Genomic DNA, 24,345 nt, shown 5'->3' with positions numbered 1-24,345 from the left:
GGCATAGCTGCTATATAAACCGTTTTCCTGATTTACTTCCCGATTTTGTTGGAATTGGCCCAGTGAGGTATGTAAGGTCCTTTGAATTCCATGCCGAGTACAGTTGAGATCGGACTTTATTTAAATGTAGCCCTCATGTCTGGATTAAAGGTATTTCATCCATATTTAAGACTCCATTTATATAAATATGGCATAGCTAGTTGTATTAGATCCCTACACAACCTTCCCGAATATGGATTTTCCGTTGTACGATCTTGGGCCCATATAAAGCCTCTATATAACATGAAATTCGGAACAGTGAATTGTGGTAGATCTCTCGACGTCCATGCCTAGTATGATCCAGATCAGACCATATTTCGATATAGCTGTTGTGGGTTCATTAATGTTGCATTTTCACCGAATTTTGACGAAATGTGTTGATATGATAGAAGTAACCTTTGTTCGGGATAAAATTTTTGATTTTTGGAAGGGAAACAATATAATGTTAGAAATCTAACAACGCAAAAAGTGCTTGCTTTTGCGAAGAGGCCACACGCACTCTAATGGGAGTCATAGCTGCGTACAGCACGATGGACGATAGAATCGAAAAAAAAACTAATAAAAAATCTGCATTTTGAGAACGGTTATAGAAATCTCTTTGGAATTTTAAGTGTTTAGAGCTGAAGTGTCAGCGAGGTTATATGCAAAATCTAAAGGCCCTAGGTGGTTCAAGAGCCTCTAGGCAGAAAGTTAAGTTGGTCACCTTGGCACTTAGGGCTTCTGGCTCGATTTCCAATTTTTTTTTAAATTTTGTTATACCCAACACCGAACATGAAGGTATATTCATTTTGTCATTCCGTTTGCAACGCATCGAAATATTCATTTCCGACCCTATAAAGTATATATATTCTTGGTTCTCGTAAAAATCTAAGACGAGCTAGCCATTTCCGTCCGTCCGTCCATCCGTCCATCTGTCCGTCCAACTGTCCGTCTTTAAAAACGAAGATATTGAACTGAAACTTTGCACAGATTCTTTTTTTCAGTTCGAAAATAGTCTATATCGGACTTCATCTTGTACGGCCCCTTATAAACCGATCTTCCGATTGTGGACTTAAAAGCTGTATTTATTATCCGATTTGGCACAATAATTTGTGATAAGATCACCGACATCTGTGCCAAATATGATCCAGATCGGTCTGTATCTTAAAATTGCACCTCATATATACCGATTTTCCGATTTCAGGTTCTAGGCACATTAAAGACACATTTATTGCCAGATTGTGTTAGGATCCTCGACATGCGTGCTGAATATGGTTCATATCAGTCTATGTCTTAATTTAGCCGACATATAGAGGGATATCCCATTGACATTGCAGACGTAGATCTTCCCAAAGATATCGACGGGACGAGATGGTCCCGAAAAGGAACACAATCAGATCTTTCACGCGGAATGTCTAAGCGCAGTGTTACTAATTAGCGCAACGAATGGACTGAAATGGACAGGGGCTTTTCATCTTGTATATATGGTTCTATTTAAATCACAGTGATCTTTCAAATAAACTTTGATAGGTCTTCTTCATAACATCGACAGGATGGAATGGTAGCGACAGATAAAATAAGATCCTTTATGAAGACATTTGTGCGTCAATCAGCCTGGTTAGTGTTTGGCACACATGGAGCGGACACTTCGATGGGCGAAGCAGTGCTCCTCCGCAGCGTGTATATACATGTAGGGATATAAGATACACCCTGTTCTCAAAAAATTTTACTTTACCCTTGAACTCTACATAAAGGAACAGCGAGAAAACATCTGTTATATCAATGAGTACTGTTCGATTCAAGTAAAGCTCAATGAAAAGTGACTTCCTTTTTATGGGCGAGTCCGTTAGGCTTGCTGCAGAGTGACACGACTTAGTAGAAACATTTAAACGGCTGATTACTTAAGGTATATATCTCACTAGTGTCGCCAGTACTAGGAGGGAATAACCACCACTGTTCTGATGGTCTTGCTGAGATTTGTAGCCTTGCGTTCAGCGTCAAAGACGGATATGCTAACTCCTGAGCTATGGTGGCTCCTGTGACTCCCTGTCCTCTGCTTTGCTTTATCTTTCTCTCTCTCTCTTCCACTTTCCTTTACATTTAATTTAAGGGTCCATACATATTTTCTGCCTTCTCACACACTCCTTCTCAAAACAATTGTCCAAATTTGGCCTCCGAGTAAGCTTCCTTTAGTTGGGCTACCTATTTATATATTTTTAAAACCCCTTCTGGATCATATTTGAGGTATGTACTGAGTGCAACTCAATTATTGCAATTATTATATTTGTTGGTATGTGGTCACCTTGAATAGAGGTTTCTTTCCGCAAGTACTCCGGCTTTAGTTGCTTGGGTGTCTATAACATTAAAATGTACAATTAAACCACAAAAAGTTGTGAAAACATGAAAAGAAAACAGACAAAGTCAATTTCGATGTGCGACTTCAAATGCAAAATATTTATGATGATGGTAACAGTGAAGGAGATTGCAGACAAACGAAGAAACGGTAGTAGGATATACAACACGTTTTGTTGCATTTCCTTTAGAAAAGACCTTCTATTTTTTGTTGTTAAAATAGAAGAAAGAAGAACCTGCCATTACACCAGCAGACGACTGCAAAACACTTGCCAAATATTCTGCTTATTTGGGGATAAATACGTTTTGGAAGGCTGTGACTAGAATACCGCAAAAGATCAAAATCTAATAGAGTGATTGTTGGGTATGCTAAAAAAAACGGAAACTAGATATGGATGGAGGTAGAAATTCACCAGACATAAATAGAACAACTTAGTAGAAAGGAAAGTTTCTAACTAAAGTAAAGAAGAGGTTGATTTTTAAGTCTAAGGGAAAGTTAAGTGGAATTGACGTAATAGGGTACAGAATGTCTTTAGTTTGTATTATGTCATAGAGTTATTTCTAATTCTAAGTAAAAGTTTTATTTACTTTAAAATTTCATGAAAATTTATGAAAATAATCTGAAAATGAATAGAATGGATGCCGTGGGGCAAAACAAAAAAATTAGAATACAGCCTTAGGTAAAATCGTAAACAACTTGTGTTCCTTGTGGTCTTTGAGTTCCACAAGGCTCAACTTTCTTAATCTTTTTTTGTTGCAACCATTTTGTTCGGAATTTTTTGTGACGCTTTTAACAAAACAATTTTAAGCAACTCCTTTGTAACTAGATCTTGACAGACAGATGGCCAATTCAGTTTCTTTCGCACATATATTAAGCATTGCCCTACCTTTAGTATTACTTTGAAACAGTAATGGTTTCATTGATCGAATCTGATTTCATTTGATATCAACTAACTTTTTTCCTTTTAGCCATTGTCACTGGTCTACCAGAGACAACTAAAGGAGGCATCCTGTTGTTTTGTTTGCTCTCAAGTAAAAAATATTCCCCAAAGACTCACCTATTCGACACCACTTAAAGCCCTTTGGGCTTTTTTTTGTCTACCCAAACACCTTGGCCAAAAATGTGTGTGGTACCCCTCCCAAAAAAAAGGAAAGAAAAATCTTGGTAAACCAGCTTGCAGACTTGGATGGTGGTTTCTTTTTTATATGAGATTTCCTTTAGAGGGGTGTAAGCATTTCGTTTTTTTCATTCTTTCCAAAAGCCACCATCGAAATGTTGGTATTTTAGTTTTTTTCTTTGTGGAAAACCAGAACTCGTTCATTTCGTGTTTGTTTGATTTTCTAGCCGACATTTGGTTGCTTTTGCATGGCCTGGCTGCTGTTGTAACTTTGGCATTTAGTTTGCGGAAGTTGGCAATTCATTGCTTTATGCGAATAGTGGACAAATGCAAAAGAAATATGAATGAGAGGTTGTACGCATTTGGTGGCGCTCCACTCTATGGTAGTGTGCCTATGCCAGCGAGGGGTTGTACAAAAGTGTTCAAAAAAAAATTAAACAACTTCTGACCAATCATACCTAAGAAGAAATACTCAAATGCTGAATTATTATTCTATACAGCCCAACAGAGGTACAGTGGTTAAAAATTTGTTACCCTTTATTTAGCTACAACTTAGTTTCATTGAAAAAAAATTATTCAGAAAATTTTGCGAAATCAGGTTTTATTCTATGGAAATTCTGTGATTTTCAGACATAACTGCCCTTATAACTCTCAACCAGACCCCTTTTACTTATTTTTTTACTCTTTAACTTCTTCCTTGATGTCTTCCTTATCCCCCTTACACTGTCCTTTTGCCTTTTCCTGCAATGTTCGCGCCTTTCCCTCATTGCTCTAAGCTTGTTAAATGTCAGCCGAATGTGACTTGCATATCTTGTCTTTCGCACTTTGCAACTGTGAGTCGAGACGAAGCTAGCGACAGATAAACGGAAATGAAGATGGGAGATGGGTGTTCGCGAAATGCAAAACAATAAAATGTCACATTGTTGTATGTCTGTGGCAAAGAACAAGATAAAATTTAAATGACATCCAGATTTTATGCAATGTTGGCGGCATTTGTATCTTAAATGAAATTTTGTGGATTTTTTTCAACTGTCAGGCACTCTAGGAGGGACAAGTAAGATTTTTTTTATATGAAAGATTAAGACAGATAATTTGACTAAAATATGAACATAATTTTTTGATATTTTCAAAATGAAATGCATTTAACTATTAAAATCTAAAAGTTGGACCGTTATAATAATAGGAAATATATTTATACCCTACACCACTACTGTGGTACAGGGTATTATAACTTAGTACATTTGCTTGCAACACCCAAAAGGAAGAGAGATAGACCCATTGATAAGTATACCGTTCGACTCAGAATCACTTTCTGATTCGATTTATCTATGTCCGTCTGTCTGTCTGTCCGTCTGGCCATGTTAATTTGTGTAGAAACTACAGGTCCCAGTCTTCAATTTTGGTACAGGCATGTTTTTCGGCCTAGAAACAAAGCCTATTGAGTTTGGAAAAAATCGGTTAAGATTTGGATATAGCTCCCATATATATTTTCGTCCAATTTGCAGTAATAATTCAATAAAATAGTCATTTGTTAACCGATTCTCTTGAAATTTGACAGAAAGGTTTTTTTATGACTCTGTATATTACTGGCCAATTTCATAGAAATCGGTTCAGATTTAGATATAACTCTCATATATATATATCGCCTGATTTTCACTCTTAGAGCCACTGCAAGCGCATTTAATGACCAATCTTCTCAAAACTTAGTACAACATATTCCTCGACGACATCCTCAATGTCTATAAAGTTTGCTCGAAATCAGATTCAGATTTATATATAGCTCCCATATATATGTTCGGCCAATTTGCAGTAATAATGCAATAAAATGATCATTTGTTAAACGATTCTCTCGAAATTTGGCAGAAAGGATTTTCTTATGGCTCTCGACATATGAATTTCAAAGAAATCGGTTGAAATTTAGATATAGCTCTCAAATATATATATACATCACCCTATTTTAACTTCTAGAGCCATTGCAAGCGCATTTATTGACCTATCTTGCCAAAATTTTGCAAAACGCTTTCCTCGACGACTGCCACAATATCTGAGAAGTTTGCTCGAAATCGGTTCAGGTTCAGGTATAGATTCCATGTACATGTTCGTTTGATTTTGAGAAATATTTCACAAATTGCTCATTTTTAAACCGATTCTCTCTAAGTTTGACCGGAAGGATATTGTTATGACTCTAGGCATTACTGGGGAATTTAATAGAATTCGGCCCAGATTTAGATAAAGCTGTCATATATGTATATCGCCCGATTTTCACTTCTAGGATCACTGCAAGCGCATTTATTGACCAATATGGCCAAAATTTTGCACAACGCTTTCTCAGCACATACCACAATATCTATGAAGTTTCTTCGAAATCGGTTCAGAATTAGATAAAGCTCCCATATATATGTTAGTCATATTTGGGTCATTTTCAATAATGTTGTAATATTTTTTATCATAAATTTATTGGCATATAGTGCGTATGATTGTTATAAATTATAATTTTGTTCAGCTAATGGAGCGTATGATTGTTGCCAATTCTAATTGAGGTGCTTGTAGGCGTATACTCGATAGTTGTTTTGTAGCTAGTCTCCAGAATTTCATTTTCTGCTCTTCTAGCACTACGAATATTTTATTTATTATAGGTTACAATTATAGCAATTAATTTAAATTTTGAAAGAAAATGCTTTAACTTCGGTTAAGCATTGGATACTCTCAAAAACCATTAAACTACGTGCCATATATGGTCTGAATCGCTTCATAGCGTGAAACGGATGGGAACATATCATACCATCGCGGTATAATAGGAGGAGGCATAAGGAAATCTGGAAAGAATGGAAGAGGTTTCCGAATGGATTCCTGAGACGACATTTGAGGTTGAGTGCGATGCACTGCTGACAGTGGCACAGTCTTGGCGTGATGGAACTCTGGTATTGCCACCTGGAAGCTCATGCTATACGGACGAATCAAAGCTAGAGGCGGGTCTACATTGAGAATTCAGCGACTGGGATCTGTGTTTGACTGCCTGATCATAATACAGTCCTGTAGGCGGAGATCGCGGTGATCATGGAAAGCGTGATGTGGTGTTGTGTTGACGCGAGGACGTAGAATGTAAAAATCTTTACGGATAGTAAACTGGCCATCAGGGCAATAACAATCAGGACGGCAAGGTCACGAAAAGTCTTGGGGATTAACGCCTTATCTAATGATGGCACGATCCTCATTGTTTGGGCTATAGCGGAGTAAGGCCAACTTAAAGAGCACACGATTTGGCAGTGAAAGTCAGAGGACTGTCGTCAATAAACTTAGTTTACCCGAAGCCATTCGGGTCGACGCAGTATGAGTTAAGGGCGTGGGCGACGAACGCTCATGTATCACTGTGGAGCAGCGAAACGGTCGCTAGAACGACAAAAATCCTGTGCGGAGATCTGGATCGTGAGAAGACGAGGCTATTACTGAAATGAAGAAAGAATGATATCTGTATAGCTTTCGGCATCATAACGAGACACACAGGACTACCAGCTCACTTTTGCAAAATCGGTGCGGCAAGTGATAGCATTTGTAGGGCATTTGGGGAAGATAATGAGATAATGAGGGGTTTTTTAAGAAGCATAGAATTCCCGACTGCCCGAGTGCCGGCTTAGGTGTAGGTCCATAGTGCGGCGAATTAATTTCCACACCTTTGTATACCTTCCACCAAAGGATGGGGGTATACTAATTTCGTCATTCTGTTTGTAACTCCTCGAAATATTCGTCTAAGACCCCGTGAAGTAAATATAATCTTGATCGTCATGACATTTAAAGGTGGTCTAGCCATGTCCGTCCGTCTATCCGTTCGTCCGTCCGCCTGTCTGTCTGTCGAAAGCACGCTAACTATGAGATATTGGGTTGAAGTTTGGCATTGATCAGTAGGCATTGTTTCTATACGCAGGTTCAGGTTTTGTACGGGTCAAATTGGACTTGGCATGAATATCGCTGCCATATAGACCGATTTGCCGATTTGGGGTCTTAAGCCCATAAAAGTCCCATTTTTTATCCAATTTTATTATCCAGTGAGTTGTTTTAAGACTCCCACCATCCGATCCAAGTATGGTCTAAATTAGACTTATAATAGATATAGCTGCCATAAAGACCGATCTGCCGATTTAGGGTCTTAAGACCATAAAGGCTGGTATTTATTAATCTATTTCGCTGATATTTAAAACTGAGAGTTATTTTATGCCTTCCCCTCCGACGCAATTAAGGTTTAGATCGGATCATATTTTGGTATAGCTGCCATACAGACCAATTAGCTGATTTATTACTCGATTTCGCTGAAATTTTAAACAGAAAGTTTTTTTAAGCCTCCCACTATCCGACTGGAATATGGTTCAGTTGGGGTCATATTTAGATGTAGCTGACATAAAGACCTATCTGCCGATTGAATAGTCTTAAGGCCCATTAAAGCAGCATTTATTACCCGATTTCGCTGAATTTTGAAACAATGACTGGTTTTAAGACTCACGTCATCCTGCCAATATATGGCGCAAGTTGGGCAAGAAATATATATAGTTGGCATATAGACCGATCTTCTGATCTAGGGTCTTTATCCCATAGAAAGCGGATTTGTTGCCCGATTTCGCTGAAACTGTGGCTTTTAAAAGAGTTCTCAGCACCTTAATTAAATATTATTCAGACCAGCCCTTATTTGCATAAAACTATGCATATGGTAGTGGAGCTGGGTCGAATCTTGGGAACCCATCACTATGGATTCAGCTAAAAATGTACACAAAATAAAATTAGTTGAATAGCATAATTTTATTCTACATATCAAACTTCTGTCAAACCTGCAAAAATTTAAGCTTCTGGAAACCGAACAAGGATGATCGAGAGACCGGTTTGCATGGGAGCTATATCAGGTTATGGACTGATTTCGACCGTATTTGGCACAGTTGTTGAAAGTCTCAACGCACCACTACATGCAAATTGTTATCCAAATCGGACAAAAATTGCGACTTGTAAGGGCTCAAGAAGTCAAATCGGCGGATCGGTTAAATGGGAGCTCTATCAGGTTAAAGACCGATTTGGACCGTTTTTAGCACAGGTTTTGGAAGTCATTACAGAGTACCACATGCCGAATTTAAGCCAAATCGGAAGAAAATTGCGGCTTCCAGGGGCTCAATAAGTCAATTCGGAAGATCGGTTTATATGGGAGATATATCTAAATCTGAACCGATATGGTCCATTTGCAAGCTCCGACGATCTACATCAATAGTAAGTATCTGTACAAAATTTTAAGCGGCTAGCTGTATGTGTTCGATCGCTATCGTGATTTCGACAGACGGACGGACGGACCTGGCTGGATCGACTCAGGACGTCGAGGCGATGAAGAATATATATACTTTATGGGATCTTAGGCGAATATTTCGAGGTGTTACAAACGGAATGACTAGTTTAGTATACCCCCTATGGTGGTGGGTATTAATAGGATGGTTAATATGTCCATGGTGGTTTATATACCTAGGGTGGTTATATTTATACATCCATATTTCGGGGAGGGACACATGAAATACGTTACTAGATTGTCTTAGAAATTTAGAACGACCAAAAACATATTGAATTTACGACATCTGGAGAGGGCCTCGATGATATTGCTGACGATGATATTGAACGGCTCGGTTCATTATCATCGTAACTGCCTACATTTCCATAATGCAAAAAATCCAAGTTTGGGACCCTGTTCCCTTTCAATTGGAGTGTTTCTACTTCTGATTGTCTTTTCAAATCATACACGAATTATGATCGCTGCATTCTTTTTTATTGTACATGCGAATAGGTAAAGTTAACTATAATTACTATTTCGTAGATTTTCCTTTTGATTTTTTTGCCATTATAGCGTCAGTTTTCAATTTAAATGCAAAATTTTCAAAACAATTTCTATTTGTTCTTTTTTTTTAATTTTCCCAAATTTATGCTAAAAATGAGAGCAAAATGCCACCTTTGAATATTGCGTTGTGCAATTTAGCAATACATATTCAAACCCTAAAAGTATACTTTGAATTTTCTTTTAATAAGCTCCTTAAAGTTGATTTTTAATTTAAATGCTAACCCATTATTGTTATTGCTGCTGCGCTGAACTTTATTTTTTTTTCTCTTCAAATTCAGTTTTTGCTTAAATGGTGTTTAACAGTCCTGCACTTTGTGGAATGCACAACAAATTTCCATACTTTGAAGTGGTCTTGGAAAAATATTTATTTTATTTTTTGCTATTGTTGTATATTTTAGAGCCCATTCCTCAAAAATAGTTTAAAACTTTCATTATACACGAAGGCTACTTATCAACACTTTTTCAAATGAATAAGTGAATGAATGAATTTGTTAGAGAATAAACAATTTGACCTCTTCCCCTTTGAACATTCATGTGCATACACACACACACGCAGGTATTTGCCTTTGCTCTAAAGTATGCCACATGTATTTGCACAAAATTTTTGATAAATATTTTTAAAAGCCTGAAAATGAAACTGAGTGAAATGTGATGTGTGTTGTAGTTTTTTTGTTCCAAGTTGTTTTATTGTATTTTTATATGGTAAATAGTTTTAGAAGTTTTGTGTGCTAAACAAAGGAGAAGCATATGTTTAGGCAGTTGTCAAAATAAATTCACACAGCAAAACTGTAGCATATCTTAGGGGTCTGAAGCTGCATTTAGATTAAAGTAAAACAAGCTTTCACCTCTGATTGTAAATTTCAATTAAAATCTATTCCTTATTTTCATTTGATTTCTAAATTATGTCCTCCTACAAATTGCCCATTGTATGTACCTCTAAGTTAGGAGTTTTTCTTTGGCATTTTTTTACTTCTCGTCCTTCTTTTGCTAAACAGCGTTATAACACAATTATCCTTGACCATAAATTTATCATTTCTTTCATTAGGATAATAGGAACATTCAAGTGGGTGTGAAATTGAATTTCTATGCTTTTTTCGCCGCAAAACATCAAAAGCCTGAAAGTATGCTCCCTGGAACCCTTGAAATTATAACAACAATGAAAGGATGTGCCATAATAATGTCAGAAAAAAGCAACGAAAAAAAAAAGAAACAGCAACAACACAAAGTGACAAAAACATTTGGGCTCATAGACTCTGGTGAAAGGGAAAACCGACACATAATGAAACACTTGACGTTTAAGAACCCTTGCATTCCGCCCCTCTAGGCCAAGAAAATCATAAAGGGCTGAACAACGCTTTGGTATTATTAATATCAAAAAGCAGCGGAAAGGCAAAAAAAAAAAAAAAACACAGAAATGCTTGCTTAACTCTTCAAGTGTTTAGAAAGCAGAACAAATACTACACCAAATCTAATATTTTTTCATTTATTTCTTCAATACCATGTACCAAGTACTTGATGCCATTGCCAGGGTTATGGAGGTATGTAGTTGAAAAGGTTACAGGGTGTAATATATATAGGGGTATGACACATAGCAAGGGTAGGGGTGGGAGACGAGAGGGTTAGTAGTCCTTGGGTAATAATATGACCGGCTTCTATAAATAACAGCGACAGCTGTGAATTGCCAAAAAAATAAAGTTAATCAACTTACAAATGGCCAAGGGATTCTACCATGACCTTAAATTACGAAAAAATATGAAAAAAAAACAAAAACAAGGAGACTGGATCAAATAGAATTTTGCTCACAATAAAGCTAAATTTAAATCGAATGAAAACTGCCACCGTTGCACTGTGGGATAAAATCAAAAAAAAAAATAAAAATAAAAAATCTACCATTTATGAACGGGTATGAATAACTCTTAGAAATTTTAAATGGATAGAGCTGAGGTGCAAACGAGATCATGTGTAAAAGGTCCGGCCGCATCTTGGAAGGGTCCTAAAGTTAGTCTCCTCGTCATTTCGAAGACTTGTTCGGGCTGCCAAAACTTCATTTGTGGTCCGATTTCCAAAATTGTTTTTTTTTACTGGATAGTGCTCAAAAGTTCCTACAAAAAAGTTTGCTTTATTCTGATCTCGGGATTTTCAACTTTTAATTCTAATATTTTGAAAATTTTGCCAAGATTGACGTTGTGTTTAGTAATTCACGATTTCCATTTTCATGCATGATTTAAATTGGTGACAAAATTTACAATGACTTCGCCGCTAAGAGCCCGCAAACCCGGACAATCGGGTGGGTGAAAATCTCTACAGTTTAAAAGTTAAAAAATGTAGAAAAATAGATTTTTTGCATTCAAAAAAAGTATTTTCATGTATGAATCCACATGAAAATACTTTTTTGATAAAAAAATGCAAAAAATATTTCATGTGTGGATATTAATCTGCCTCATGCCACTTTAGACATACACCTAAGCCAGTAATCGGCTTGTTGAGCGCTATAAATACGGGTATAATGTATTACAAAATAGCCAATTTTTGGGTGGAAAATTGCTTTGCGTTATCAAAACACAAAATTCAGACTCTCATTTGGGTTTATGTTTAAGCCCTACATCACTACTATGGTACAGGGTATTTTAACCATTTACAGAAAGCGCAGAATACCTGGGTGTTTTGCTGGACAGCAAATTGAACTTCAAATCCAACATTTTGGAAAGGGCAAGGAAGGCAATTCATGCCCTATACTCCTGCAAGAGAACCATTGGCAAAAGTTGGGGGTTTAGATCGCGTATCATGCATTGGGTATATACTGCAGTTGTCAGACCTATAATGCTATATGGTGTTGTGGTTTGGTGGACGACGCTTCAAAAGACCACTTACTGTTACTTAATCGGATCCAAAGGATTGCTTGTTTGTGCATCGCAGCCGCATTGAGGACGACACCATCTGATGTACTGAATTTAATAGTACATCTCATGCCACTGGACATTGTGGCCAGACAAATTGCAGAGATAACTGACTTGAGGCTAAGGGAGCTTTCTCATTGGCCATGTGGCGGCTACGGACATTGCGATATCCTTGATACAATATACGATGTTCCAGGCAGATTACAACGTACCTGACCCGTTTTTTGATAAAAAGTACTGTTCCTGATAGAACCGTTTGAAACTACGATATCCCTGGTAACAGAAGTTGCATAGACTTTGTGGTGTACTCTAAAGTTCTAGAAGTGGTCATATCGTAGAGGTTACCCGACCACTGCAGTGTGTATCAAGCGGAGATCCTTGCAATTAAGTTAGTGGTGGAATGGCTAAGATATAATGTCAATACGATGATTGGCATAAATATCTTCTCAGACAGCCAGTTAGCCATTAAATCATTGGAGAAGTTGTTTCTGAACAAAAAAACCGCCCTCGACTGCCGCAGATTTCTCAAAGAGATGGCTGAACAGTTCAAAATTCACCTGTTCTGGGTGCCGGGCCACAGAGATATCCCAGGGAATTCTAAAGAAGACGAGCTTGCGAGACTAGGAACTACCTTACACACTTCAGGAACGCTGGAATCTGTGAGTATGCCTCTAGCGACATGTAAGCTAAGTTTTCAGGACCAGGCCCGAATGCACAACGAATAATAAATGGTCACAAAGAGGGGGCTGTGAGCATTCCAAAACTATGTGGCCTAATCTAGACTTGAAGAGTTTTACTACTTTGCTGCCATTGGCTAGACGTCTTAGTTATTGTGTCCCTCAGGACAGGTCACTGACTAATGGGAAAATATGCTGACAGACTGAAGGTTGCCAGCAAAGACTTTTGCAGATGCTGTGAGGGCATCGAAGAAGAAGAGACTATAGAACACCTTCTGTGTGTGTCCCGCACAAGCAGTCAGAAGGAGTTCCACTTTAGGTTTTAATTTCTTTGAAAACCTGTCTGATTTAGTGGATGTGAACATTTGCAACTTATTGGGCTTTTTAAAGCAATCTGGATGGTTCAACGGTGGGAACTAAAAGTCATCTTCCTTCTTCTGTTCCTGTGGTATCACAATGGACGAAAACGACTAAGTGAGTCTGATGGCAGACTGCCACTTAAACCTAACCAAACCTAACCTAATGATCCGAATTTGTCTATAAACAAATATAGCCCCCATATAAACCGATCCCCGGATTTGTCTTCTTTAGCCCTTATGAAGCCTAAATTTTGCCTTTTAGGGGCATCTTTATTGAATCTAGATTAGATATGGACCATACTCGGCACGTATGTCGAGTCTTCTAATACATCCCAATGTAATTTTCAGCGAATTTGGGTAACAAATGCTGGCCAATATCCTGAATCAGGAGATCGGTCTCTATGGTAGCTATATTCAATTACCGTATGATCTGAAACATTTTCGACAAGGATGTGTAGGGATCGAATAAATTCCCAATTCTAGATTTCATCAAATATAATAAAAATCACCTTTTGCGAAGTTGGCTAGGTTAGGTTGAAAAGAGGGTGCGAATAATAATGCTCCCCATGCCACTATGGGCTTACACTTAAGCGAGTTATCGGATTGTTATGCGTTCTACATTAAATAATTGCGAACTGCTATATGACGAACGTGCTATATGCCAGCTATATCCAAATATTGTCCGATCTACAAAATTCTCAGCTTTCATATGAAAGGGTCTAAAAATAAAATTGCGTTTTTTGTAGCGCCAATACCTTTAGCCGAAAGATCGATATATAAGGAAGCAATTTTCATGTACGGCCTGATGAAGACCATATTCAGAAATTTTGCAAGGGGTTTAAAAAACCTTACTGATCTAAATTTCAGCAAAATTCGGTAAAAAATGCATCTTTTATGGTCTCAAGGCCCTATCGCGAGATCATTCTATATGACAGTAATGTCCAGCTCCATATCTTTAGTTTTGCGGCGTGAAGCTTGGAAGGTGTCCAGTCTTTTCAGGTTTATTCATCATCAAATCACGTCTTCAGCTTTTAGCCTCATGTTTTAGTATCCTTTCGAGCCGTTTTTTGTCTTTTAAGCTACCACATTTATCGCGTTGATATTGCCCAAACTACTGAAATGAGTTTTCTGCAATACTTTAAAACCAATTCCCATTAAAGCTGTGAATTCGCCATTCCCTTTATGAACAAGAAGCAATGATTTCGGAAAATCTTAGAACATAAATTAAGCCTACTACACATGCAATACAATTTAATGACTCCCCAAAGTATGCTACAATTTATGAAATCTCATTTAGTGCCCCCAACAACTGGCCACCATTAACAGCGCTACGAGCACTCACCCATCCACTTGCCCACTCGCTCACCACTCTACACTCCAAAAAGTAGACACTAAAGCAACTTTTAAACAATTCACACATTGTTATTCCAATAAGTTTGTTTGGGTCCTTATGAGTAGGTGTATGTGGGAGTGTATGCTGCAGCTGTATTTGTGTTGTACTTTTAGCAGGCATGGTCGTTGTTCTAGTTGTTGCTTTTACGATTCTAAACTATCATTTTCTAGCTACAAAGGACATAAAGTATAAGCCATAAAAATTACATTGACAACATATGGGAGAGAGAAAGAGCGTACATGAATGTGTTTGACTATGTATTTCAGGACACTCTTGCTTGCTGACAACAACATTTGTTATTTTTCCCAACTTCACGACAATTGTCTAAAAGCAATAATGCCAAATAATGCTAAGGCAAAACGAAAAAAAAAACGCAAACGCTTACAAAGGCTACAAGTATTGCGAAACGCATTGGGAAAACGTACCATAAAAATGTTGCACAACATAAACAAATATGTTATGGCACATCAATGACAGAACATTCCGACTGAACAGCAAAAGAACGGAGGGAGTAGAGAAGCCACAGCCTCCCTTCTTTCGCAGAAAGTTCAAATACAAGTTGAAAATGCACAACTGTGCAAAACAATCGGTGTCATATATGTTAAAGTCAGCTAAAAAACGTGATTTTCCAAGAAATTTCCTCTAAGCTGTTTTTTCGTGGAGAGGCGAAAGTTTAGTATTTTTTGCCTCTATTCTTTCTGTTTGTACCATGTAAAAAGTGGGTAACTAAACCGTTTTTTAGAAACATGTGTTACCATTTTATGTTCTTCATATGCTTCCACCCTTTAAGCATTTTAAATTGGATCCTAATGATCTTTCCGTTTACGTTTTGCAACCTTTTTTGGTTTTATTAGTTATGAGCATAATGATGACAATATGTATGATGTCTCAAGGGTGAATATGGAGGTAAAAAATAGCAATGGAAAGTTGTGGGAATTTATTTTTATTTGCAGGAATTTAAGATTTAAAGCATTGGAAATGTAGAAAAAGATGTAGTTTTTCATTAAAATTCGGTAAACATGGTTGCATACTTTGGGGCTTTTATGACTTAAGAAGATGAAGTATATATTCAGTGAAGAAATCAAAGCTTTCAGAAAGAGCTCTTTTTATGCCTAAAACTAACATGGCAGAGTCGAACCGCGTGTCATGCAATGGCCGTATACTTAAGGTGTCAGACCTATTATGCTATATTGTAATGTGGTGTGTTCCACGGCGCATTCAAAAATCCACCTATTTGTCAATAGTTAGTCGTATCCACAGTACCACCAATATTCAATCTGACCCTACAAAGCCCATTTGCAATCGCCAACTACTCAGCTACTTACATTAATAAAAAGTATCTGTGCAAAATTTTTGGCACATAGCTTCGACAGACGGACGGACACTAGGTCATGGATGGATCCACTTGAATATCAAAACGATCGAAGAAAAAATATATAAACATACTTTATGGGGTCCCAGTTCAATATTTTCAGGTGTAACAAAGAGATGGAATTGATAAATTAAATGTTTTCCCTTAATAAATAGGAGATACGTCTCTAATGTCAATGTGTGCAGTGTAGTCCCATTAAAGTTTAACCTAAATGACATGAGTTCTCCTTTTTATGCCGAGTCCGAACGGCGTGGCGCATTGGGATGCCACTTGTAAAGAAGGTTTAGCGTGGCAGGAGACCTCACCCGCTGAACATTTTTTTAACTGTTCCTGCCGAGATTTGAACCCAGGCGTTCGGCGGACATGCTAGCCTCTGCGCCATGGTGGCTTATTTCGACAAACTAGATAAGTATACCCCTAATTCTAATGTGGTAGGAATGAAAATCAACAATCTTTGTGCTTACTTAAAAACATTGAATACTTATAGGAAGACATCTCTTAGTACAAAACATTGTTGTTAGAGAGACAAATATTATGAAATGTTTTAACAATAGATAAAGTTCAAAATGAATGAAAATGAAATGAAAATGTAAAAAATCATTTTCAGCGCAAATTCAGTAAATAATGACATTTTCAAAAAACATTGCATACTCGTGGGCTGGCATCATTTGTTTACCCAAAGCTTCCAAAACATTTATCCATTTGTTGTCTCATACAAAAGTTTTAAGTTTTTGTTACACAAATCGATATACAGCATTGTTTTGTATCCTTGACCATTTATGATTTTCCAATTTCTCAAAACCATTGCATACTTTGTGTATGACAACTCTTTTCGAACAGTTTCTTTAGAAAGGCCTTAAACAAAAGCATTGCCAAATGTGTGACAACAATAAGTTTGAAACTTATTGTGAGAAATAACTGAATCAATAGGTTCTTGTTCAAAAAGCTTAAATTTGCCAAGCTATTACTTAACTGCGGCTTTTGAACAATATGCTTTTTAAGAATTTTGAGCTGTTATATAAAGCTAAAGTTCTTGCAATTCATTTCCTAATATGAGATGTTTTCATTGCAAGTAAAAATCAACGCAATTTGTAAGTTCTTAAAAGTATTGCATACTTATAGGATGACATGTGGCAATATCTGTATAAAATCTTGAAGCTGAAAACCATGTAATGGTATTGGTTGAAAACTTCATTAAAATGTTTCATAATGCATTTGAGTCCAGTAATTATGTATATTTGTAAAAATCATTGCATACTTATGAGCTGATAACCTTCATGCTTTAAAATTCATAACTGCAGATTTCTTTTTTTCTTGTATAAATTATTTAAATCCTTGTTATGTAAATCCTAATATAGCATGGCATTATTTTCGTGATATTTTTATACCCTCCACCATAAGATGGGGGGTATACTAATTTCGTCATTCTGTTTGTAACTACTCGAAATATTCGTCTGAGACCCCATAAAGTATATATATTCTTGATCGTCGTGACATTTTATGTTGATCTAGCCATGTCCGTCCGTCTGTCCGTCCGTCCGTCCGTCCGTCCGTCTGTCTGTCGAAAGCACGCTAACTTCCGAAGGAGTAAAGCTAGCCGCTTGAAATTTTGCACAAATACTTCTTATTAGTGTAGGTGGGTAGGTATTGTAAATGGGCCATATCGGTCCATGTTTTGATATAGCTGCCATATAAACCGATCTTGGGTCTTGACTTCTTGAGCCTCTAGAGTGCGCAATTCTTATCCGATTGGAATGAAATTTTGCACGACGTGTTTTGTTATGATATCCAACAACTGTGCCAAGTATGGTTAAAATCGGTTCATAACCTGATATAGCTGCCATATAAACCGATCTTGGGTCTTGACTTCTTGAGCCTCTAGCGTGCGCAATTCTTATCCGATCAGAATGAAATTTTGCACGACGTGTTTTGTTATGATATCCAACAACTGCGCCAAGTGTGGTTAAAATCGGCCCATAACCTGATATAGCTGCCGTATAAACCGATCTGGGGTCTTGACTTCTTGAGCCTCTAGAGTGCGCAATTTTTATCCGATTGAAATGAAATTTTGCACGACGTGTTTTGTTATTATATCCAACAACTGTGCTAAGTATGGTTCAAATCGGCCCATAACCTGATATAGCTGCCGTATAAACCGATCTGGGGTCTTGACTTCTTGAGCCTCTAGAGGGCGCAATTCTTATCCGAATGGAATGGAATTTCGCACGACGTGTTTTGTTATGATATCCAACAACTGTGCCAAGTATGGTTGAAATCGGTCCATAACCTGATATAGCTATCATATAAACAGATCTGGGGATTTGACTTCTTGAGCTTTTAGAGGGCGCAATTCCTATCCGATTTGGCTGAAATTTTGCATGACGTATTTTATTTTTACTTTCAACAACTGTGTCAAATAAGGTTCAAATCGGTTCATAACCTGATATAGCTCCCATATAAACCGATCTGGGATTTTGACTTCTTGACCCCTAGAGGTCGCAATTATTATCCGATATGCCTGAAATTTTGTACGACGGATCCTCTCATGACCATCAACAAACGTGTTTATTATGGTCTGAATCGGTCTATATCCCGATACAGATCCCATATAAATCGTTCTCTCTATTTTACTTCGTGAGCCCCAATGGGCGCAATTCTTATACGAATTGGCTGAAATTTTACACAGGTCTCCAACATATAATTTAATTGTGGTCCGAACCGGACCATATCTTGATATCGTTTTAATAGCAGAGCAACTCTTTTCTTATATCCTTTTTTGCCTAAGAAGAGATGCCGGGAAAAGAACTCGATTCGGCCCGGCCGAACTTAGCACGCTTTTACTTGTTTAATTTATATTTTAATTTAAAAAAATCATTGCATACCTTGGGGAGTTTTTGGATAAAGATGCAAGTAAATTAATATTTTAAAAACATTTTTATAAAACTAGAGTCCTCATATCACATTTCATAATAGAAAATGTTGCATTTCGAAATACAAATCAATTTATATTTTTTAATTTCGTTAATAATTGCATACTTTTAGGATAACTTGTGTCATTTAATGTTGCTTACCATACTTATGTAAATCAAAAATTTAAAAAAAAATAATTTAAGCAAAAATGAAAGCGACATCAGAAACTCGTTGTATTCCTCGAGGCCAACACCAAGTTTACTCAGAATAAAAGAAAATCCTTGGAGCAATTAGTTCATTTGTCCTTTTTGATACCAATTTCCCAGTATATCTAATGGTTATCTAACTAACAATGCCCAAATAAACTTCATTAAAATATTTGCATAGCAAAAATTTACATTTTTTTTGGCTTTCTATGAAATTGTCATGCTGTCATGTGACTTTTGCATATAGGATGTCCTAACTAGTGATATCCTTTTGGACAAAGGACACTTAACATTAAGCTATGACATTTTATATCTTTGGTCATGATTTGTTTAGAAGATTTATGTTGATCTTTTTTTTTTTGTATTCATCGTTTTTTTTTTGTTTTGAGGGGGATAGAGCCATACTTTATGATTATGTGCTCAACAAAAATGTGAACAAAAAAAGAAGCACTTCAACAAAAAGGCCACAATAATTGTATGTGGGTATGTGGCTATGTAAAATTTATATATGTATGTATACTTTTATGGAAAATGTTACCTACACCAAAACTATTTCTATGGCAAAATATTCATAAATTCAAGTGGCCACATATATATGTAAATGTTAGTATTTTTGTATGCAGATTTTTGCCATAGTATATCATTGTTATTATTTTTATTATGATTATTATTATCATAGTATACAATGTAAATGTTGGTATATATATTACATACTTAAATTAAATACTAATATATTCTTTGGATATGCATAATTCTAAAATATGCACAAGTTATTATAGGTGTTTTGTATTATTTTATTTATTTGCTTATTACGACTTGCATACACTTAAGTTCAGGTAATGAAATTATAAGGGCGTTATTGTAAGGGAAACATAGCATTTCAGTTTATTGATATGATTTTATAAAAGAAGAAATGTTCTGAAGGGAAAGCTAAAGAAAAGGTTTTATAATTTTTTGATTGATTTTGGAAGGATTATCCCTTAAGAAATATAACAAATGAATAACGACCATATTCACAAAACTTAATGAAGCCTTAAATTTGGATGTTGATAACTTTCCCGTTCTTGGCAGCAAAATAACAAAGGACGCTTGATAGCAACAATGCTAGAAGCGCCTTTCTTAAACTCAACAAAGTTGGGAGATACAGTGACATCTCACATAATACAAGAGTCAGAATCTTCAATTGTAGTGTGAAATTTATTTTATTATATGGTTGTACAACTTGGAGCTTGACAGAAGAGACTACAGTAGTTTTCGCTTATAATCCACACCTGTAGTTGCAGAACATTTTTGGACACTAAGCGAAATTTAACAGTTAAACAAATTGGTTAATATGCAACTTTTGCCATTTAACTGTTTTCACATTTTCAGCAATTTTCTTACATATATAAAAATCAATTTGTGTTTGTTTGTTAGTTTGATTGTGTGTTCCTTATAGACTTGCAAACGGCTGAACCGAGTTTCTTGATATTTCCACAGATGGTGCATAATGATCTCGTGAAAATAGGGTACTAAATTTTTTGATATCTGAAGGGGGAGCGGACCCCCCCCCTTATCCTAATTTTTAGAAACGCCAGATCTCGGAGATGTTGAAATTTTGTGTGCTCTCTCATAGTAACCTAAAGACAAAAATTTGGTATCCAAATTTTGGATGGGGCACCTGGGGGTCGCCCCACCCCAAAACCTACAAAATATATGTACAGACCATTTCCAACAATATGAGACTCAAATGAAAGATATTTAAGATTAGAAAACGTAACTGATATCCAATTGTCGGACCAAGTGTTTGGGGGACCACCCTAACCCTCAAAACACCCCTAAATCGGATATATCTCCCCATCACGGAAGTATGGGTCTCAAATAAGAGGTTTTTACGAGTAAAATGCGAATTTGTTATTCAAATGTAGGATTAAGTTTTTGGGGGTCCACCCCTTCCCCGATACCCCCCCAAACATGACTTATTTGCTGACCATTGAAAAATGAGCTTAAATGAAAGCTATTTGAGTGTATAATAAGAATTTGATATCCAAATGTGGGACCAAGTGTTACGCGGGCCGTCTCTCCCCGAAAACATCCCCCAAAGGGGACAAATTTACGACCATAGCTATATTGGGCTCAAATGAAACATCTTTGGGAGTAAAGCACGAATCTGATATCAATATTCGGGGAAAGTGTCTATGGGGCCACCCTACCCCCATAACACCACCCATATAGGAAGTATTTGCTGACCATTGCAATATGGGGCTCAAATAAGAGGTAATTTAAAGTCGAACACGAATATAATATATTCTTTTGAGGCCATGTCAATGAGTGGCCGGCACATCTCCCAAAACACCCCCAAACCGGTAATTTTTGCCGACTATGGAAATACTGGGCTAATATGAAAGGTATTTGGGAGCAGACCACGAATCTTATATCAACATTCGAGGCCAACTGCCTAGGGGACGTCCGACCCCATAATAACCTCTATATAGAATGTAGAATGTGAATCGGACATATTTGCCGACTTTTGCAATAAGGGGTTTAAATGAAAGGTATTTGAGATTAAAAAATGAATTTGATATCCAATTTTCAGGCCAATGGCAATATGGGGTCCAAATAAACGATATTTGAGAGTAGAGCACGATGCTGATATATATTCTAAGCTAAGCGTTTGGGGGACCACCCCATTCTCCAAAAACACCCCAAAATCGGGAATATTTATCGACCATGTCAATGTGGGGCTCATATGAAAGGTATGGGGGACAAAAGTGCGAAAATGGTACCCATATTCGGGACCAATTTTTTGGGATCTACCCCTTTCCCAAAAGCAGCAATAATTTGCTGACCATCGCAGTATGGGGCTCAAATAAAGGAGAGTAGAATACGAATCTGATATCCAAATGTGGGACCATGTATTTAAGGCACCGCCGCTTTACCAAAGAACCCTTCAAAGAGTAAAAATTTTGGGGCCAAGTGTTTGAGGACGCCTTAATCCATAAACATTAAAGAATTTATTCGTGAGATACCGGCCGGAAATGGAGCTACATCTAAATCTGAACCGATTTAGACCAAACTTCTTACATATTATGGTAAGAATCAAGGAAAGCGTTGTGCACAATTTTGGCAAGATTGGTGAATAAATGCTCTTGCAGTGGAAGTGAAAATCGGTCGATATATCTAAATGTGAACCAGTAATATTAACAGTCATAAGAAAATCTTTTCTGACAAATTTCGAGAGAATCGGTTAACAAATGGTGCAATATTTCTCAAAATCGGACGAACTTATATATCGGAGCTATATCTAAATCTGAACCGACTTCGACCAAACTTTAAAGATATCGTCTAAGAAGGCGTTTTGCAAAATTTTGGCAGGATTGGTTAATAAATTTGCTTGCAGTGGCTCTAGGAGTAAAAATTGGCGATATATATATGAGAGCTATATCTAAATCTAAAACGATTTCTATGAAATTCATAAGAAATGGTGGGTGTAACAAGTTCGTGGGCTTCCAAATTTTTGATACGTGCAAAATGATATCATATTTGGGTTGGTTTATGTATGTGTAATACCAGGTTGTGGACCTATTTGAATTATATTTAACATGGATAGTTGAATTTACAAAATATCAGCCAAAACGGATAAGGTGCTCAATAAAGGCGTTAAAAGTCATAACAGATTATTTGCAGGTGTTACAAACGGAATGACGGCTGTTTCCCCCATCGTACCGAAAAAGGTATAAAAGTGCCAATGCAAAGTTTTGATATGTATTATGAAATTAAACTGTCGTAGTTCTTTTGCTAGAAGATAATTGCTTCTTGAAAGTTAAAGAAGTCTGAAGTGGTCAATCTTAATACCATGTATTATATGGTGTATTCCAAATAGGGGTCAACATATAAAGTCCTTTATCCTTTTTGGGAAATGGCTGGAACATTTCTTTGGCTGTTCGGTTTAAAAGATACAAAATTTTTTATTTTGTGTGTTTGGGCACCTTTTTAGTGTAATTTTTTTTCAAATCTTACAGCCTTTAACCGTTTGTATGTCCTTTTCAAAATCGTTAAGGTCTATTTTTAGATTTTTTATTTTTGCTTTAAGCTATATAAGAATTAATATCACTTTTTATATGTTATCATATTGTGGTATAAAACCTTTCTTTAGACTTGATACATCAATTTGAAGTCCTTTTTCGAATATTCATATTTTTTTTATTTCTGTTCATTTGTTGGTGTTTTATTAAACAAATACTCACAATTAAAATGAAATGCTTTAGGGACATCATAATTTCTGCTTTGAAAAATCAGCAACAACAACAGCAAAGCTTTACAATCAAATTAATCCCAGTAACGCTATTGCAAACACACACACACACTCGCACAATAATCCACTAATGTATTAATATTTTATTTATTCGATGAATTAATATAAATTTTAAATCACGTTTTTTTCGACCGAACAAAATATTCACACAATTTGGTTATAAGCCACACAAAAAAGGGTAGAGTAATCCTATTTTGTTAAGTAATCCTTTTGCGGTGGGTAAAGGCCTTTTATGAGCTTTGGGGGTTTTGCTTGATTTTCAACACTTTGTTGGAATATCTTTTCCCTCTGTTTATTTGCAACACTTTTGATTTACGAAGTTTTTGTTTTCGTTTTTTGTTTCGATTTGATTCGAAAATCAATGAAATGTTCTTTTTTGTTTTTTAGGAGGGAATATTCAACAAAATTCACCGCATTAGTTTCTGTTTTGTGTTTTTAGGTGTGTGTTGGTGGTAACCGTTTTGTACAGCACGTTAGATTTGAATTAGGGTTTGAAACAGCGATGCATTGCTTTTTATAACAATTACAGATGATGCTGTTTTCAGAGCTGCCGTCAAACGTTGCTGCTCATAGGGGGCAGCTATTGAGCCCGGCAGGCAGCCAGCCAAGTCAGTCAGTTTGGAAGTAAGCGTATCGTACCTCAAGAGCATCAACAGCAACGGTAGCAGCACAGCATCGCAGCTTTATCAATGCGTCTTAGCATCGCAACATCATCCGCCTAGCGAACAACAACATTTGGTTTGCTGCTGCAGTAGCAGCAACCGAGGCAGCAACAACAGAATGCTGGCAATATTTAAACTGGAGTTGCCAACATTTCGTTCAGCGTTTATTCGCGCAGAGTATTGTAAACTCACATTATTTTCAAATCAAATCATCTCCATTGAAACCCACA

The 24,345-nt window shown here is 36.7% G+C and overlaps 1 protein-coding gene across 1 annotated transcript in view; it reads right to left on the bottom strand.

The window, feature by feature from the left end:
* The window catches only part of LOC106096359 (pro-resilin), a 78,197-nt gene extending 54,266 nt beyond the window's left edge, over positions 1 to 23,931 (bottom strand). The window contains exon 1 of the mRNA XM_013264062.2: positions 23,386 to 23,931. Within this exon, the coding sequence (XP_013119516.1) occupies positions 23,386 to 23,415 (30 nt within the window). The 5' untranslated portion in view covers positions 23,416 to 23,931. The remainder of the gene's footprint in view (positions 1 to 23,385) is intronic.
* Positions 23,932 to 24,345: the final 414 nt, after the last annotated feature.

Source organism: Stomoxys calcitrans, chromosome 5, assembly GCF_963082655.1.
Source record: "Stomoxys calcitrans chromosome 5, idStoCalc2.1, whole genome shotgun sequence".
In the NCBI taxonomy this organism is placed as follows: Eukaryota; Metazoa; Arthropoda; class Insecta; order Diptera; family Muscidae; genus Stomoxys; species Stomoxys calcitrans.
Note: the sequence above shows the minus strand (reverse complement) of the source record. Positions and strands in the feature narration are given on the sequence as shown.